The sequence below is a fragment of the Fukomys damarensis genome, unplaced genomic scaffold, assembly GCF_012274545.1.
Source record: "Fukomys damarensis isolate Sample0158 unplaced genomic scaffold, DMR_v1.0_HiC HiC_scaffold_15, whole genome shotgun sequence".
Classification (NCBI taxonomy): Eukaryota; Metazoa; Chordata; class Mammalia; order Rodentia; family Bathyergidae; genus Fukomys; species Fukomys damarensis.
The window spans coordinates 19,432,081-19,449,108 of record NW_022900927.1 but is presented as its reverse complement, the minus strand read 5'-3'; the positions used below and the strand labels follow the sequence as shown (position 1 = coordinate 19,449,108).

Genomic DNA, 17,028 nt, shown 5'->3' with positions numbered 1-17,028 from the left:
GGTGAGTCCCGGCGGGGCGGGGCGGGGCAGTGCAGGCCGGGGTCTGGGCGGGATTCCGAGTGCTGCGCGGCTGACTCGTATGTGCTTGCCCAGGGGAGCCCCAGCAGCTCCGGGTCCGCTTCCTCCGCGCCGTGGGATACCCGGTGGACTTGTACTACCTCATGGACCTGAGCTACTCCATGAAGGACGACCTGGAGCGCGTGCGCCAGCTGGGGCACGCCCTGCTGGTCCAGCTGCAGGAGGTCACCCACTCGGTGCGCATTGGTGAGCCAGCTGCCCAACCCTTCGCTCTGCGGCTGCCTTCGACTTCCGCCTTAGCCCGGCTGAAATTCTGGGCTTACCACCCCAGTCCCTGCCTTCTCCGTGTTTAACAGACCTGCCGGGACACTGGATCCTGACTTCTCTCCCTGGAAACACCATCTTCTAGGTCATAGCTGGAGGGGTGTAGGACTAACTGTCCAGTAGGACTCCTCACTTTACAGGAGGGCTGAAGCCCAGAGACTGCAGCAACTGTTCAGACAGCTGCCCAGCATCATACAGCTACCCTGGACCTCCCACCTTGGACAGGGCCCCGATGCCACCATCTCACCCCAGTGACCCCTGGACAAGGCCCACCCGCCCCTGTCCCTGCTCTCCATTCTGTGCTCATCTCTCCTGCACTCAAGATCCTCTCCTTTGGCTCCTGCTGCTTCTCTACCCTATGCCCTGGTTTTCCTCAGCTTTTAGGAAGCCCCCATTTGCCCCTTGTGTCCGTCCTCTTCTTAATCCCCCAGCTCCCATCCTCAACTTGGTGATCTTACCCTTTGCCGGGTACTGGGTCCTGGCCTTCTAGGAGCACTTCCCATGGCTCCTCTAGGACCAGCCCTTTGCTTCCCATGGACTCCTCTGGAGTGAGGAATACCCCTGGCACTGCCTTTTTGTCCACCCCCAGGTTTTGGCTCTTTTGTGGACAAAACAGTGCTGCCCTTTGTGAGCACAGTGTCTTCTAGGCTGCGCCACCCCTGCCCCAGCCGGCTGGAGCCCTGCCAGTCACCTTTCAGCTTTCACCATGTGCTGTCCCTCACGGGTGATGCTCAGGCCTTTGAGCGGGAGGTGGGGCGCCAGAACGTGTCTGGCAACCTGGACTCACCTGAAGGTGGCTTTGACGCCATTCTGCAGGCTGCCCTCTGCCAGGTGAGGAGGTGGGGCCGGAATTAGCATCTGAATGACTGTCAGGTCCAGAACTGCACCCAATGGTTGTGTAGTGCCCAATTCTCTGGGGTTGCCATTCACATCATCTTCATTGTAGTTTGCATATTTATTTTAACAATTACCTGGTGGATCGGAATGAAATATAGTACCCTGAGGAAGAGGCTTCTTTTTCTCCTTTACTCCTTCACTAGAGGCAGCTCTGTTTGGGGGGCTGTGGAGGGCAGAATCGGGGAGTTGGAGGCAGAGGGATGGACAGCTGACACATCCGTGCCTTTCCGGGCTTGCTGGGGTGGCCCTTAGGCCACGTTCAGGTCCACAGCCCACTGCGCCCCTTTCCTCAGGAGCAGATTGGCTGGAGAAACGTGTCCCGGCTGCTGGTGTTCACTTCAGATGACACATTTCACACAGCTGGGGATGGAAAGTTGGGTGGCATTTTCATGCCCAGTGATGGGCACTGCCACTTGGACAGCAATGGCCTCTACAGTCGCAGTTCAGAGTTCGTGAGTGCCTCCTCATTCCAGCCTCTTCATCTGAGGCCTTCAGCCACCACCCACCACCCCCCGACCTCACACTCCTCCCTGGCATTCATTCTGTAGATATCCTGCCATCTTCCCCTGTAGGTCCTCCTCTCCTGCCCCCAGATGCTGGGCTGGCTAGGAAACCTGTCTTGTGCTCCTTATCTCCTTCCTTCTCTTTACTAAATCTCCAGGACTCCTCCAGCTGGTGGAAGGAACCCGGAGTCCTGGGTTTCCTGGGCTGAGGGCACCTGGCACATTGTGGGGAGATCTGTGGTAGTCACCTTGTCCCCACTCCTTACCTCAGGACTACCCCTCTGTGGGTCAGATAGCCCAGGCCCTCTCTGCAGCAAACATCCAGCCCATCTTTGCTGTCACCAGTGCCACACTGCCCATCTACCAGGTGAGATCAGAGTGTAGCCCTCCTGTGCTTCCACCTCTCTCAGTTCCTTCAGACCAATCTCCACCCCCCTCCCCACCCCATGTCCCTCCTTTCTGGGCCCTAGCAGCCCGTGTTCTTAGAGCTGTGTGCCACTGTTCTCTCAACTCCTAACTCAGGAGCTGAGCCAGATGATTCCCAAGTCTGCAGTGGGTGAGCTGAGTGAGGACTCCAGCAATGTGGTGCAGCTCATCATGGACGCTTACCATGTGAGGGCTGGGTCTGGGGGGGTGCAGCAAGGGTAGGCATAGAGGTGAGGTGGAAAGGGATCTTCAGCTGGGGTGGTAGGACCAAGGGCATGGCCACTTTTCGATTCCACCATTCCACAGCTGCTACCTGTAGCCTGCATGTGGCTGTCATGGGTAGATCACTCTCACATTCATAAATCTTGTTTTTGATTTTTGGTTTTTGAGACAAGGTCTCACTATGTAGTTCAGGCTGGCTTTGAACTCACTGTGTGGTCCAGGTTGGCCTCGATCTCGAGGTGATCCTCCTGCCTCAGCCTCCCAGGTGTTAGGATTACAGGTGTGCACCACCACACCTGGCCATTCAGTGTCTGGTCTGCACAGAGCATGGAGCCCTGCTTTCCACTGGCTTTTACATCATGCCAAGTGCTTTCCTAGTACACACACTATCAGCCACCTCGTTTAATCCCCCTACTTCACAACTGTTATCATCCCTATTTACAGATGAGGAAAGAGACACAGGAGGCTAAGTGCTTTCCCAAGGTCACACAGATAACAAATAGCTGTATCTAGTGAGCCATGGAACTATCTGGGGCTTGAGCCTGTTTTCAGTGCTTATAAATAATTCAGAACCCAAGACTTTTAATCAATTAATTAATTAATTTAGACAGGGTCTCACTATGTAGTTCAGGCTAGCCTTAAACTTATGGTGACCCTTCTGCGTTGGCCTCCCAAGTGCTGGGATTATAGGTGTGCACCACCAAGCTGGGCAGAACCAGAAACTTTTACAGGTGGAATAAAAAGTCCAAAGTGTTTCTTGGAAATCTCTTGTATCTATCTAGACTGTAGGGCTCTTGCCAGGGACCGCGTCTTCAACCATGGTGAGACTGGGACATCAGATTTCCCAGGGGAAACTTCATGAAATAAATCTGCCTTTAGATCACACGTGCACACAGATTTCATGTCCTGACTTTGGGTTTGAGAGTCACGGCACAGTTAGTGTCTGACAACCCCTGTGGAGCTTGCTTGCAGCTGGGCTGCCATGCTGTAGGAGAGGCTCCCAGATTGCGGGAATTCTTCAGTTCTCTCATGGGTCCTCCACTGGAAGTGCTTCCTCAGCAAAGATGATGGAAGGAGCCCCTGGGCCAGAGGGCAGGTTCAGACAGATGAGAATGGCTGGAGGGGATGGAGGGTGGGGCGGGGAGTTCTGCTCTCAATGCGATTCCTCCCTGTCACCTTGTAGAGCCTGTCATCCACTGTGACCCTTGAACACTCTTCACTCCCTCCTGGGGTCCACATCTCTTATGAATCCCAGTGTGGGGGTTCTGAGGAGGGTGGAGCTGGAGATCGGGGACAGTGTAACCACGTTCGAGTCAACCAGACGGTGAGAACCAGCCAGGATGGGTGGAAGGATGGAGGTGGGGAGTGAGCCTCTGACGCAGGTGGTGAAAGATGGGTGCAGGCAGAAGCAGGGTGGTCTTCCGCTCCTCGAGTGGTGTTAATGCATAGCTTCAAGTGTGTTTCTAGATCAGTGTTAGGACTGTGTACACTTTTTTGGGGGGGGGTACCAGGGATCAAACTTGGTTCCTTGTGCTTGCAAGGCAGGCGATGGAACCACTGAGCTAAATCCCCAGTCCCTTGATTGTGTATCTTAACATTTACTATGAGGTGGTATTCTGCATGATTAGGGGCTTGGTCTCCTGTGTATGTGTATCACTGAGTCTGGCTCCTGCTTGCCCTGTCCTCAGGTGAGTTTTTGGGTTACTCTCCAAGCTACCCATTGCCTCCCAGAGCCTCATCTCCTGAGGCTTCGAGCTCTTGGCTTCTCGGAGGAGCTGACTGTAGAGCTGCATACACTGTGTGACTGTAACTGCAGTGACACCCAGCTCCAGGCTCAGCACTGCAGTGATGGCCAGGGGCAACTTCAGTGCGGGATATGTAGGTGAGAGCCTCCTTGTCCCTTCACCTAGCTGAGTTCCAGTGACCACTCCTCACGCTCCTTCACTTTCCACTCTCCCACTGGGGTCTGCTAGGCCTCCAGGACTCCTGACTGCCTTGCCCGTTTCCCTGATATGCCCATGCCCTGGAGCAGAACCCCTTCATTCTTCCCTGCTGCCACCCTTGATGCGTCACTGGGTCCTGGCACTTCAGCCGCTTGTCTTTCCCCAGCACTTTCAAGAACCTGGGTTTACAGGATCCTGCAATAGGTCAGGAATGGTCAGACTCATGCACCTCTCTCCTGTGCCTTCTCCTCCCAGTTGTCTCCCTGGGCGCCTGGGTCGGCTCTGTGAGTGCTCTGAGGCTGAGCTGTCCTCCCCAGACCTGGAGTCCGGGTGCCGGGCACCCAATGGGACAGGGCCCCTGTGCAGTGGGAAGGGACAGTGTCAATGTGGACGTTGCAGCTGCAGTGGTCAGAGCTCTGGGCGTCTGTGTGAATGTGATGACGCCAGCTGCGAGCGACATGAGGGCATCCTCTGCGGAGGTATCTAGATCCTTTGGGAGAAGGGCAGGGTTAGAGGGGTCCTCCCGAGGGTACTGGGGGCCTCCATCTGGTATGTAAGTTGGAGGATGTGCCTGGCACATCGAGGAGGTTGGTGCATGGTCGGTCTTGTGGTGGTGTATGATGGCCAACTCCGTGGGGAGCATGGTTGACACCCTGTGGATGGCTCCACCCCAGGCTTTGGCCGCTGTCAATGTGGAGTGTGTCACTGTCGAGCCAACCGCACAGGCAGAGCGTGTGAGTGCAGTGGGGACGTGGACAACTGTGCTAGTTCTGAGGGTGGCCTCTGCAGTGGACATGGACATTGCAAGTGCAACCGCTGCCAGTGTTTGGACGGCTACTATGGTGCCCTGTGTGACCAGTGCCCAGGCTGCAAGACACCATGTGAAAAACACAGGTGAGGGCTAAGGTATTGTGTCTTGAGAGCAGACCAGTGTGGCTTGGTGAGCACTCCCATCTGCCTGCTCTCCTTCCTGCATAGGGCATGAGCAAGGGCCAGTGGGTAACAGATGCTAACTTACTGGTATCCATTGGACAGGGACTGTGCAGAATGTGGAGCCTTGGGGACTGGTCCTCTGGCCACCAACTGCAGCATGGCTTGCGCCCATGCCAACGTGACTCTGGTGTTAGCACCTATCTTGGATGATGGCTGGTGCAAAGAGAAGACACAGGACAACCAGCTGTTCTTCTTCCTGGTGGAGGATGAAGCTGGAGGTCGAGTTGTGCTGAGAGTGAGACCCCAAGAGAGTAAGTGAAGGATGCCAGGGACACCCTAACCAGCGTGTTGGAAGTCTGATAGGAGGGCCTCAGAGTTGGGGATGGGGTTGTGATCACTGAAGCAGAGTGGAGTATCCAGGGCAAAAGCAGAGACAGTGAGGGTAAGGCCCTAGGCCAGTGATGGCAAACTTTTTAGAGCTTTCAGTGCAGCCCACTGCAGCACATGTGCCATAGGTTTGCCACCATTTCAAGGGCAACCCTGACCCTACTGGCTTCCCTCTGCTCTGGTGACAGACCAGGTTGGGCGCTGGACATACTGTGGGCTAATGCTGAAGCGTTCCTATGTCTGGACCACCAGTAGTTTGTGCGTTTTTTCCCACAGAGAGAACAGACCACACCCAGGCCATTGTGCTGGGCTGCGTAGGGGGCATTGTGGCAGTAGGACTGGGGCTGGTCCTAGCTTACCGGCTCTCAGTGGAAATCTACGACCGCCGAGAATACCATCGCTTTGAGAAGGAGCAGCAGCAACTCAAGTGGAAGCAGGTGAGGAGTCATTTCTGCTCTGCTGGGCTGGGCTCTCCTTGCTTGATCCTCGGCTGGGTCCCTTTCCTGTTGCTTGTTTACCCCACACTCAGCCTTCTCTACGTAGGTGCCTCCCTCTGCACTTAACCCATCCTTCTGCTAATTTCCTTTAGCTCTTAGGATGCTGCTCTAGTTCCAGGCTCTTAACATAAAGGGGAGGAGGAATCCTGAGATTTGCCCTCATCATCTGTACCTTTTTTCCACAGGACAGCAATCCTCTCTACAAAAGTGCTATTACGACCACCATCAATCCCCACTTTCAAGGGGCAGAGAGTCCCATTTCCTGAGGGGAAATACACCCAGGACCATATGCTCTGGGAGGACAGTGGACTGGAGGGCAGGGCCTGGCAGGCAGCAGTCTGGTTGGGGAATAATCTGCTGCTGAGGAGTGGTTGCCACCCTACTTGGTTTTCAGTGACATTCAAAGGGCAATTCCTACTGCTGCAACTGTTCACCTCACAAAGAGCATGCCTTGTTCTCCATGCAATAAAGTATCTTACTTTAGACTACAGCTGTCATTTTGCTCCACTGTAAGGCTTTCAGCCTGGGCTTCAGGAAAGGTCAGGTCCATTTCTCCCCTGGGCATCTGAGGGCAGGGAGCAGCTTGGGATCCACCTCTCTTGGCCTGCAGTGTGCTGAACTCTCAGGTGCCACTGCTCAGGAGGATGGACTGTGCCAGCAGCATTGCCTTAGCTGGCGCATGACCCCATCTGTCCAGCTGTGCACAGCTTTCCTCAGAACCGATGACTTTTTTGCTTCTACTTGTTGCTCCTTGGTGAAGGGGGAGTTTTAATAGGATGCTGGAAATTGAGGGGTTGGTTATATTAGGGAGAGGCACAAAAACCACCAAAACCACTCTAGCCCCCAGTGAAAAATCTTCACCAAAGGATAGTCTTCCCAAAAAGGAGATGGAATGTAGAAAAGCCCCCTTTTTATTTAAATATCCTAAATATATCACGAAGGAACATACACTGCACTTTAATGGTAAAAAGATACAAGTTTATAACATCTTATAAAAACTACCATTTAAAAGTGATCTCGTTCATTTAACAGTCCCCTCCCCCATAGCAAAATAAGTATATTAAAAAAAAAAAAAAGGTGGGAATTGTTGAAGATGAAAGCCCCAGGGCCACGGCGGAGGCAAACAGCATATAGCGAGGTTAAAAGTTGTGGTGGACGCTACTCGCTTAACCCCACTCCAATGCCAAGCCTTGGGGCACAATCAGTAGCTAAGTGATGACAAGAGGCTGCTGGGGGCGCGGACGGAAATATGGGAGTGCTGGGGAGGGCAGAGCTGGCCAGGCCTGGTGCAGGAACCCACCTAGAAATGGGCACTATCTTTCCCAGGTCACCCAACTGCATGTCCTGCTCTCAGAGCCTGCCCTGGCTCCACTTCTGCACATTCAAAACACCCCTGAGGTATCTTTCCAGCTAATGAGGGGTGGGCATGGGGCCCAGGAGCCTTTGCAGTGGTCTTGGTCTGTGGGTTCTCTGGGTAGAAGTAGGGCTCCTGGGCCCTCTGTCACCCCTGTGCTCATCTCCTCACATATCCATTGCCCTGGAACACCAGCACCTGAACAACTGGACTAACCACCTGCTCCTAAGTCCCTACGCCCAAGCCTTGGGAGGAGTGGTTCTGCCACAGCCATCTGCATCCCACCCATCCACCCAGGCAGGAAGCAGACATCTGCCGGGTGCAGGGGACATTCTCATGTAGCACATGCAGTCATACCCACAGGGGCACAGATCACTCATGATTCTCTCCACACCTCCAGCCCAGAAAGACCAGCTCCAAGTGACAGGGACAGGGCTCCCACTTTCAAAAGCACTTTTAGGAGAGTAACTTTTTCAGTGTACACTCCTTGCCAGAGTCGAATGACAGAAGAGCCCCAGCCCCAGAGGAGGCCTTTAACAGAAAGGGGGTTGGCTCACATGCAGAAATTTGCCCCTGCCTGCAGGAACCACAGGGCAGATCCAAGGACCAAGGTGTAAGTTGTAGACATCAAATAAGTGTCGGCGTAAAGCTAGAACACATGGCAGCGAACATTCCTCAGTGTCTCCTGCAAAGGAGCTCAGATGCCATCACAAGAAAAGCTAAAGGATGACATGTCTCCTTTATTCTTCCCTGAAATCTCTCTACCTCAGAGGAATGCAGAGTTTGTATCTCCACCAATCCCCAGAATAGGTAGTAGCCAGAAGTATGCTGCTGTTGCCTATTCCCTCTATTTTCTAGGCAATGAATCACACATCCTGGAGGCTGCCGTTTCAGATCCCATCAACAGTTTGGGACTTAAGGTTCACCCAGTCTCCCATGATTACGCTTATGACAGTCCCCCCACTATCACCTGTCAGGGTAGGACATGAGGTGGCTAACCAAACCCTGGAATCTGTCATGAGGATCTTTTTAAGCAGGAAGAAAAAGGCTCTTTTATTTCACCTTAGAAAATTCACACATACAAATCCTGGTTTGGGTCAGAAACCCTAACCACTAACCTGTTGAACTGATCTAAAAAAAAACCCCTTATTGAACAAAGCCCTTCTGTTCCCTAAAGGGATTCCTCAGGTCATGCTGGGACCTCAAGCTCCTTTCAGGTGTGGGTGTAAAGAGGCTGTTTTATGTTCATCTCCCTTAGGCCAAGGGCCAGAGAAGGATTTGGTTCAATAATACGACACCTTCTCCAAGCATACAGATGTGAAGCACTCGTGTTCCATACACACACCTGATCACTGTTTTGGTGGGTGGACATGGTGGTGGTTTGGAGCAGAGAGGAGCAAAGATTGTGGTTAAGAGTAAAACCCACATTAGGTTTCTCCCTGTGGCCCTTTCTCTGCAGCATCCCTCATACCCCATTATTTGTTGGGTGTGATGACTACTAAGCAGGCCAAGATCTTGTACTTTGAGACCAAAGGCCAGACCCCTACTCCTCTACCTGAATAGTGATACGACTTGGCAGGAAGAACCGCACCTACTGCTCAGCAGTTGTGTCAAGGGCTGCCAAATCCCTATTTCCTAAACAGCTGTTAGCCAACTTGGGACTAGTCCTGGGTTGTCTCTAAGGGGGCACAAGGAGAGAATTCCTTTGAAATCCATGACTCCTTGCTCAACATTTCTGTCTGGCTTTAGGAATCAATGACAGTGAGGTAGCCACAAACTGTATCCAAGACTAATGGCCCAGAGAGAAGGAAAGGGCTTTGTGGGTCCTTTTCACCCAAGTTTCCTCCAAAAGGCACTTGAGCTGACCTTATCAGTACCAGTGGGGCATGGGCCATTATAATACCCATGGGCACGACTCTTGCTCTTCTGAGGAAGAAGAGGCACTGCCCACTCTTCTTAGATCCAGCCCTTGTCTGTTTTTCCCATTTTTCCTTGTCTCAACAGTGTCTAAGAAGGCCAAAGTAAGTTCATATGCCATCCCTGATCTTATTCTCCCTCAAAGAGGTGAGATGCAGGTCTGTGGAACACTGAGGATCTACTGCAACTAAAAACTCAATTTTGGGGGAGGGCAGCCACAGTCCCTAATTTGGACGAGGACTTTATGCCTCCAGATTACCTGCATCCACAGTTTACCTGCTGAAACTGCTTTTGGATAAACAAAAACAAGAACAGAACAAACTCCCTTCCCCAATCTTTTCCATTTCAGCTGCCAGCTGGAGTCCAACGTTGTGGGAACCACACTTCAGTCTTGGTCCTATACCATTAAGTCCCCATTTATGACCTTAGCCAAGGGTCCAGGGACTAGATCCCTTACCCAGGAATGCTGCAGAAACTTCCCGAGATGCTTATAGTCTCAGATTATTTACAGAGCGCAGGCTCTGGAGTCACTGTCCCCTGAAGCATTCTTCTGGCCTCCTGGGTCCGCTTTGCCAGGAGGGGAACAGGTCAGTAGAGGTGGTGGTGGGACCATCAGACCAGAGAGGGTGCACTCTTCAGTAGATTCTTCTGATCACTCCCACCACCCAGGGCCCCTTGCACCTATAGAGAAAACTGCCCATCGGAAGTCTTGGATTGGCACCCTTGGCACATCCGTTTGTGTCTGAGTAATCGATCTGTCCGAGAAAAACACTGAGAAGAAAGGGATGAGTAAGTGCCTGAGAGGAGAAACTCCATCGCCTGTTAAGTAGTTTATAAACCCCACTACCTAAAGGCACATGTGTCACATTCTATGCCCCCTCAGCATATGCACATGTGCATGAGCACAAAGTGGTTAAGAATGAAGGTGTAACAGCCTGGTGTGGCGGCACATGCCTATAATCCCAGCTCTTTGGAGGCTGAGGCAGGAGGACGACTTCAAGTTTAAGGCCAGTATGGGATACATATTTGAGTCCAAGGCCATCCCAAACTAGAAAACCCTGTCTCGGAAAACCAAACCTAAACAAAAACTGCAGGTGCTGGAGCCAGCATGCCTGGCTGTGCCACTTAGTAGTAACAGATAAGTTATTTAAAAGGCCTCAATCTGTACATGACCTGTAACATAGGGGTAGAAGTTCCTACTCACAGCATAGCTGCTTTATTCAAAGAACATTTATTGAGTATCTATCTCAAGCAGATATAGTTCTTGGATAAGAACTATATCCTGTCCTTGCTGAGGACAAGGTGGAGAATGAGAAAAGCCTCCCTCAAGGGTGCTTCACTCTAATGTTGTGAAGATTCAGCGTTAGAGTATGGGATAAAGCCTCAGACCTAGCAAAGCATCCACAAAGTATCAGCTAGTACCATTGATATTTTGTTCTTGTCTGATTTTGGCCCTGACACCATTCCCATCAGATCAGACACTGACCCTCAGGGCAAAGATTCTATCTCTTTTTCCAGGCTGACTCAGGCTTTGTTCTGTAGTATCCCTAAGAAACTTAGCTTTGCTGAATCCAAATTTCCCCATCCATGAAACCTTACGCAGATAATGTGAAAATAAAAACAAAAACAAACAAAAAAATCTGTACATTTGTTCTCAATATTCCAATGACCCATTTCTACTATCAGCTGTACACAGCCAGAGGTGCACTTCAGCCTGAGGTATTGAGTCTATTATGTCAGGAGGCTCCCTCATCAATCAGGTTTATGTGCAGTGTTATGGTGGAGATGGGTGATGTGTGAGCCTTACCTGATGACATCGTTCACACTGGTAAGGCTTTTCACCACTGTGCACACGCTTGTGGCGTTCCAGGTGGTACTTCTGGATGAAGCGCATATCACAGATATCACACTCAAATGGTTTCTCACCTGGCCCAGATGGAGAAAGAAGTAATGTCAGGAGGGATATATGATAGAGACTACATTCCAGTTACCTTCCCAGATACCTAGGCTATCATGTATGTGAAGGGTTGCCAAAGCTGCTATCTCAGTGGCACAGAGCCATGCATTCTACTTTCTTTGCTTATCCTCTTCCTCCACTTCTAATATTTCCCCTGTAAAATAAATCCAATCTGAGAGCTACACATTCACAGAATATAAGCTACAGACTTTTTGCCCCTTTGAATATAAGCAAGAGACTTACCAGTGTGAATAAGGATGTGCCTCTTGAGGTGGTAACTGCTCCTAAAGGCTCCAAAGCAGTGCTCGCAAATAAAATTTTTTGGAATCTTTACTTGAAAAGAACCATTTTGTTCCACCACAACCACCTGGGGGCAATAATCAGGCATGTCACGTCATGTTGGTCTCCTCCTAGAGACCATTCTACTCCGGGTTCACTTTCAGCTGCCAGATAAAGATTCACTCTGATGTGGTCTAAAGAAGCCGCCATTGCCCATTTTCTTTAGGTTTAGAGCACCTCTGGGGAAGGAGGTGGAGTAGGTAACCTGCCTTCCTGTCAACAACCGATACTGTGAGGATGGCCTCAGCTAAAGCTGGAACACCCTTGCCACAGGGGCACAAAACAGGCCACAATCCCAACTTGTACCAAGGATGTTCTGGCAAGGATAGACATCAACTACCAAAGTGGTCTCTAGCTGAAATCAAGGGACACACTCACTGGCTACAAGGGACCACAGTATTCAGAGAAAGCTCTACAGTGAGTCGTGGTGGGAAGAAAGAGGAAGACTACCCCATCCCCAAACTGTACCGGTTTGGGGAAGTACCCCATTACCTGCCTTTTTAACAGTCTTTTTTGAATGAGAGGCCTCAGCCAAGCTGTCATCATCTTTACGGCTCCGGGACTTATCACTTTCTTTTCGGTGGCCCTTTGAAGACAAATAAAATCTAAACTCACAGTCCATTTCGAAACGTAAGACCAAATGCTGCTTTCTGACAATCTATAAATGAAAGTAAAGTGTGAGCCTCACAGATGCAGAGAAGGCACACATCTGTCTCTTTGCTGTGTATCTGATGTTAAGAGCTCCATGTGCAGAGATCTTTCTTAGACTCTAAAATGCCCATTCACTTGCTACCCAGCTGCGTGCCCTTTCCAGAAAATGGAACCACTGAAGGAAGACTCAAGCTTGGCATCTACCAGCAGAGTGTCCCCCTGACCCCAGCTGCCACAAGGGGCTTAAGTGCTGTACCTGGCTCGAGCACCTCAGCACATCGGGGCTGCCTGCCCGCTCGCCATTCTCAGCCTGCTTGCTGGCGATTGGGCTGAGCATCATCTTCTTGCTGGCCGCAGTAGGGACCAAACTCACTCCTGCTAGGCCTTCACAAGCCAGCAGACTTGCCTGTGTCAAAAGGAGATGAGGGTCAAGAGTGGGGTGGGACAGGGCAAGACTAATCTCATAACCAGCTACCCAGAAGGAGTCTCTCCAGGGAATGTCCCTCCTCACCATCAAACCCTGCATCCTGCAGGAGTCATCCCTACCTCATCTCACCAGGAAGCAGGTCCCTTTCTATCGTCCTCATCACTGAGATACAGTTTGAGTTGACAATCAAGTGTTACGGACACTCTGTCACTGGAACTGTGACAGCAGTGTGGCTGACTATACATTACTCTAATGGTGTTTCTAGATCTCACCTCCAAGTGGGTACAGGGGTCTGTCCAGCTGACCTACTGAATGTGAGATTCCTGGAGGACTCTCCTCCTTCTCCCTTCAATACTCCTAAGTTTCAGAGCCCATTTCTGACTGGCGGATCTTGTTGGCACCAACTGTATATCCACATTTCTCTCTCATCTTTAGATTTTAGATTTCCTAAGTGCTCCTGATTACAGCAGATATAAACTACCTAGAAAAACTCTGAAATTGAACATACAATTTCTTTTGATTTTTTAAGGCCATTTTTAGGCATGTATGTCCATGTTTTCTCCACCCACACTACCTAAAGCTAAAAATTACTTAAAGGTTTTTTATTTTTTTTTTTGAGTTAAGGTCTTACTATGTAGTTCAGGCTAGCCTTATGCTCACAGCCATTCTTTTGCTTTAGCTCCCAAGTGCTGGGATTACAGGTGTGTGTCACAATGTCTGGCTACTTAAGGGATGTATAAGCCAATAATGTAACCTCTTTTCACTGCAATAGTCTTCAGACCTTGTTCAGCCAGCTTAAAAACAAAACAAAACCTCTCCTTACTAAAGAAAAAACTTTTTTTCTTTTTTATTATTTGGTATGGGGGATGGAACGTAGGTCTTTAGCACTGAGCTATACCACCAACCCTTTTTTAAAAACCAAATTTTTAGCCAGGCATGGTGGCATACACCTGTAATCCCAAAGCTCAGAAGGCTGAGGATTATCATGAGTTGGATGCCAGTGAATCCAAGGCAAGCCTGAACTATGTAGCAAGACCCTATTTCAAAAGAAAAAAAATGAAAACAAATTTAGATTTTTTTTTTGGTACTGGCGATTGAACTCAAGACCTTATGCTTGTGAAGCAGGCGGGAGAACCAGTAAGATAAATCCCTGGCCACAAATTTAGATTTTGAGAGCAGGTTTTGCTAAACTGCTCAGGGTGGACTTGAATTTTCAATCTTCCTCAGCCTCCCACAGTGCTGATATTATAGGGATGCAATACCATTCCCAGCTTAAGACAAACTTCGAACAAATAGGGAGTCAGGAAACTCCCAAATTTGTAAATTCATTTCAGATGATCAGGCTATCTTAGGACCCCCTTCTTCCACTTTCAAAGACTTTGGAGAGAAAAGTCAGGAGTTGAAAATATTAACTCTGCTATTTGCACCATATAATCTTGGATGAATTACTCCATTTTAAGCTTTAATTCTCTTAAATGCAATATGCCTGTCAGTGCCCATCCTCAAAGAGTTGATGAGAATTAAACTAAGCTATAAAATGCTCAGCAGTGCTCGGCAGAAGGTTATGTGAATGGCTGCCTTTTCAGAACAAGATGCAGTAGAGTGGGCTGCACACAGACAAAGGAAGAAGCCAAAGGGTTCTTACTCTGTATGGAGAGGAGGAAGCTGTGCATGCAGAAGCAGCTGGAAGAAAGCCAATTACACTATAATCAGGCTGCCATACTGGTGAGGCTGGTAGGGGCGTTTCTTGGAAGCAAGCTAGAAACAGCTCTGGAAATGTATGCATACAGCTTTTCTACCCAAAGAACTGTAACAGCCTATGTGGGTCCTTGGTTCACCAACCCAATTCTCTCCACAATTCTCGTTGCAAACTGAACTGGACAAGAACAGAATCAAATTTCCCTATAAGGTTAACACTGAATTTGATGTGGTTCTCATCTAACTCTGTTTGCAGCTAGAATTGTGGACAGAATCAACCACCGTATTTGGTGGTTGTTAAAGCCTGTCCCTTTAATCCTTCCTCCATTTCCAGGACAATACCCCCCACCCCTTTTTGGTAGTGGCAGAGACTGAACTCAGGGTCTCTTTTTTTGAGACAGGGTCTCACTATGTAGGAACTCACTATGTAGCCCAGGCTGGTCTCGAACTCACAGCGATCCTTTTGTCTCAACCTCCCTGAGTGCAGGGATTACAGGCATGCACCACCACGCCTGGCAAACTCAGGGTCTTGTACATGCTAGGACAATGCTCTTCCACTGTGCTACACCTTTAACCACCCTCCCGCCCCTTTTTATTTTGAGATGGGGGTTTCACTAAGTTGCCCAGGCTGGCTTCACACTTTTGATTCTCCCGCCTCAGTCTTAAGAGAAGCTGGTATTGCCAAGTGTGCATTTACTAATAATTATCTTCTAAATATACTGATTTGATGGGCCACGGATTTAGCTCAGTGGCACTGCACCTGCCTCACAAGTGCAACATACTAAGTTTGATCCCTGGTACCAAAAAAATACATCATGGGATAAAAGGCCTGTGGATTATATTCTGTCTTACTTCACCAAGAAACAACACCCCTACCCATCATCATCTACTGTTACCCTCACAGGCCCTACTTACATGTTTTGCTCCATAAGCACTGAACTACTTACAGTACCCTGACACTCATCACACGCTTCTATACCTCTAAGCTTCTGTCTAGTTTCCCTTGGGCTAAAACCCTTCTTTGCTCGTTTAGCAAAATCCTATGCATCCTTCAAACCTTCTCTCATTTTTTTCATCCAGTCATAAGTACCACTCTGCAGTGCACACAATTCCATTATTACACATTCCTTCAATCAACAGATTCATAGTCTCTAGTATTGATGAGTAACTATGTAAAGCTTTGTGAATTGAAAAATAGATGACCCCCACCCCAGTTAGCCTGGAAGCTTACTGGGTTAAGGACAATCATATTCATCTTTGTATTCTCAGTGCAATGCCTTGCATGTAACAAGAGTTCAAAAAATTCTGGTTTAAAAAACAAACAAAAATAAACGAAGCATTCAGCCAACTATCCACTCCCTTATTCCCTTCAACACTTAATGTACCAAATGGATACTGAGTACATGTTGATTTGCTAATGTCCCCGCCCCAGTGCCTGGGATACAGTATGGCCTACCTCCTTCATTTGACTGGAAGCTCCCTGAAGGCAGGGGCTATGGCCTGTCTCCTTTCCTTCCTCTAGATCACCCCCTGGTGCTTAATACAGAGCTTGGCTCACTGGGGTTGGTCAATATTGTTGACTAAGGCAGCATTTAAGAGTGAATCTGCAAATAGGCTTCCCAGTGATCTTGAAGGAGGATTCTAGAGCTTTTTACCTGAGCCATGCTGATTTTTCACTTAGTGGAACCCGAAAGTTCAGGAGTTCCTTGATCCAGCTTTCCTTATGACACTGTTGCTTGAAGATCTGTCACCAAATCACTGGAATGGCTCCTTCATCTCCTTTTAGTCCTGCTGCCATATTGACTTGCTTTTATCTTCCAAAGGAACTTAGTGTCCACCAAAGGGAAAACAAGTGTTCCAAGAATCTCTGGTTTCTGTCTGGCTTCTGCCTATTGTCTGAAGAAAGCAAAGTCTGCCAATCTTGGTTTTCCAGTTGAATTCTCTTGATAAAGATCTTGATCTGCTCCAGAAACCTGAAATCAGAAAGGGAGATGGGGCCCTTAAGCGCAACATTCTCAGGCCACACACCGTGTAACACGATGAACTTTTTTGCTGCGCACTCTTGTGATGTTCAGAAAGAGGAGGAGTCAGGAAGAGATTTCTTTCTAGACGAGTAGAAGAAACTGGACTCCTAGGCAAGGAGGATCAGCCAACAGGAGCAAAGGTAACTGGGGTCTCCTAAGGAAGAACTACGACAACAAGCTAGCTGCTTAGATTTGCCATCTTAGGAATGGAAGAAGGGGCGGAGGCCTTTTGGGGTTTTTGTGCCAAGTGGGCCGGCCCGCAAAGCTGGTACTCCAAGGAGGCGGGCAGAGCCCGGGTGGAGGGAGACCATCGCTGGGAGCTAAGGCGGTGGGCAGACACCGGACTTGCAGTGCCCCCACGTGCGTATTCTCCAAGTTCGCCCGAAGGTACGGAAATTCGCAGTGGAGGTGGAGGGCGGGAGGGAGGACGGGCAGCCGAGGCCCAGAGCTGCGCGGCACGTCCCTCCCTCCTGCCAGCCAGGCCTCCGCAGGACCAGCCGCACAGATTGGG

At 49.8% G+C, this 17,028-nt stretch overlaps 3 protein-coding genes across 7 annotated transcripts in view; 2 read left to right on the top strand and 1 right to left on the bottom strand.

Annotated features, from left to right (window-relative positions):
- Window positions 1-10: 10 nt before the first annotated feature.
- Itgb7 (integrin subunit beta 7) lies at window positions 11-6,609 on the top strand. The gene is made up of 12 exons (XM_033763650.1): window positions 11-264; window positions 932-1,173; window positions 1,533-1,691; window positions 2,014-2,109; window positions 2,265-2,354; window positions 3,574-3,714; window positions 4,079-4,272; window positions 4,589-4,812; window positions 5,008-5,227; window positions 5,369-5,577; window positions 5,930-6,090; window positions 6,336-6,609. The coding sequence occupies exons 1-12, from the start codon at window positions 162-164 to the stop codon at window positions 6,414-6,416; spliced, it is 1,920 nt and encodes a 639-aa protein (XP_033619541.1). The 5' UTR covers window positions 11-161; the 3' UTR covers window positions 6,417-6,609.
- The window catches only part of Znf740 (zinc finger protein 740), a 16,162-nt gene continuing 296 nt past the window's right edge, over window positions 1,163-17,028 (bottom strand). The window contains exons 2-9 of one of the 4 annotated variants that reach the window (XR_777336.3): window positions 16,149-16,466; window positions 12,625-12,774; window positions 12,214-12,303; window positions 11,622-11,745; window positions 11,229-11,347; window positions 9,879-10,192; window positions 6,630-6,929; window positions 1,170-1,313 (exon numbers count right to left, since the gene is read on the bottom strand). Coding sequence is in view for 2 of the 4 variants with exons in the window: in XM_010609294.2 (XP_010607596.1) it covers window positions 10,103-10,192; window positions 11,229-11,347; window positions 11,622-11,745; window positions 12,214-12,303; window positions 12,625-12,774; window positions 16,149-16,157 (582 nt within the window). In the remaining 2 variants the exon portion in view is untranslated. Of the gene's footprint in view, window positions 1,314-6,629; window positions 6,930-7,032; window positions 10,193-11,228; window positions 11,348-11,621; window positions 11,746-12,213; window positions 12,304-12,624; window positions 12,775-16,148; window positions 16,467-17,028 lie in introns of those variants that run through there. The other 3 variants (XR_777337.3, XM_010609295.3, XM_010609294.2) reach the window with 3 other exon arrangements.
- Csad (cysteine sulfinic acid decarboxylase) overlaps window positions 16,589-17,028 on the top strand; it is a 35,893-nt gene continuing 35,453 nt past the window's right edge. The window contains exon 1 of one of the 2 annotated variants that reach the window (XM_033763651.1): window positions 16,589-16,657. The gene's annotated coding sequence lies outside the window, so the exon portion shown is untranslated. The remainder of the gene's footprint in view (window positions 16,658-17,028) is intronic. The other variant, XM_010609297.3, reaches the window with a different exon arrangement.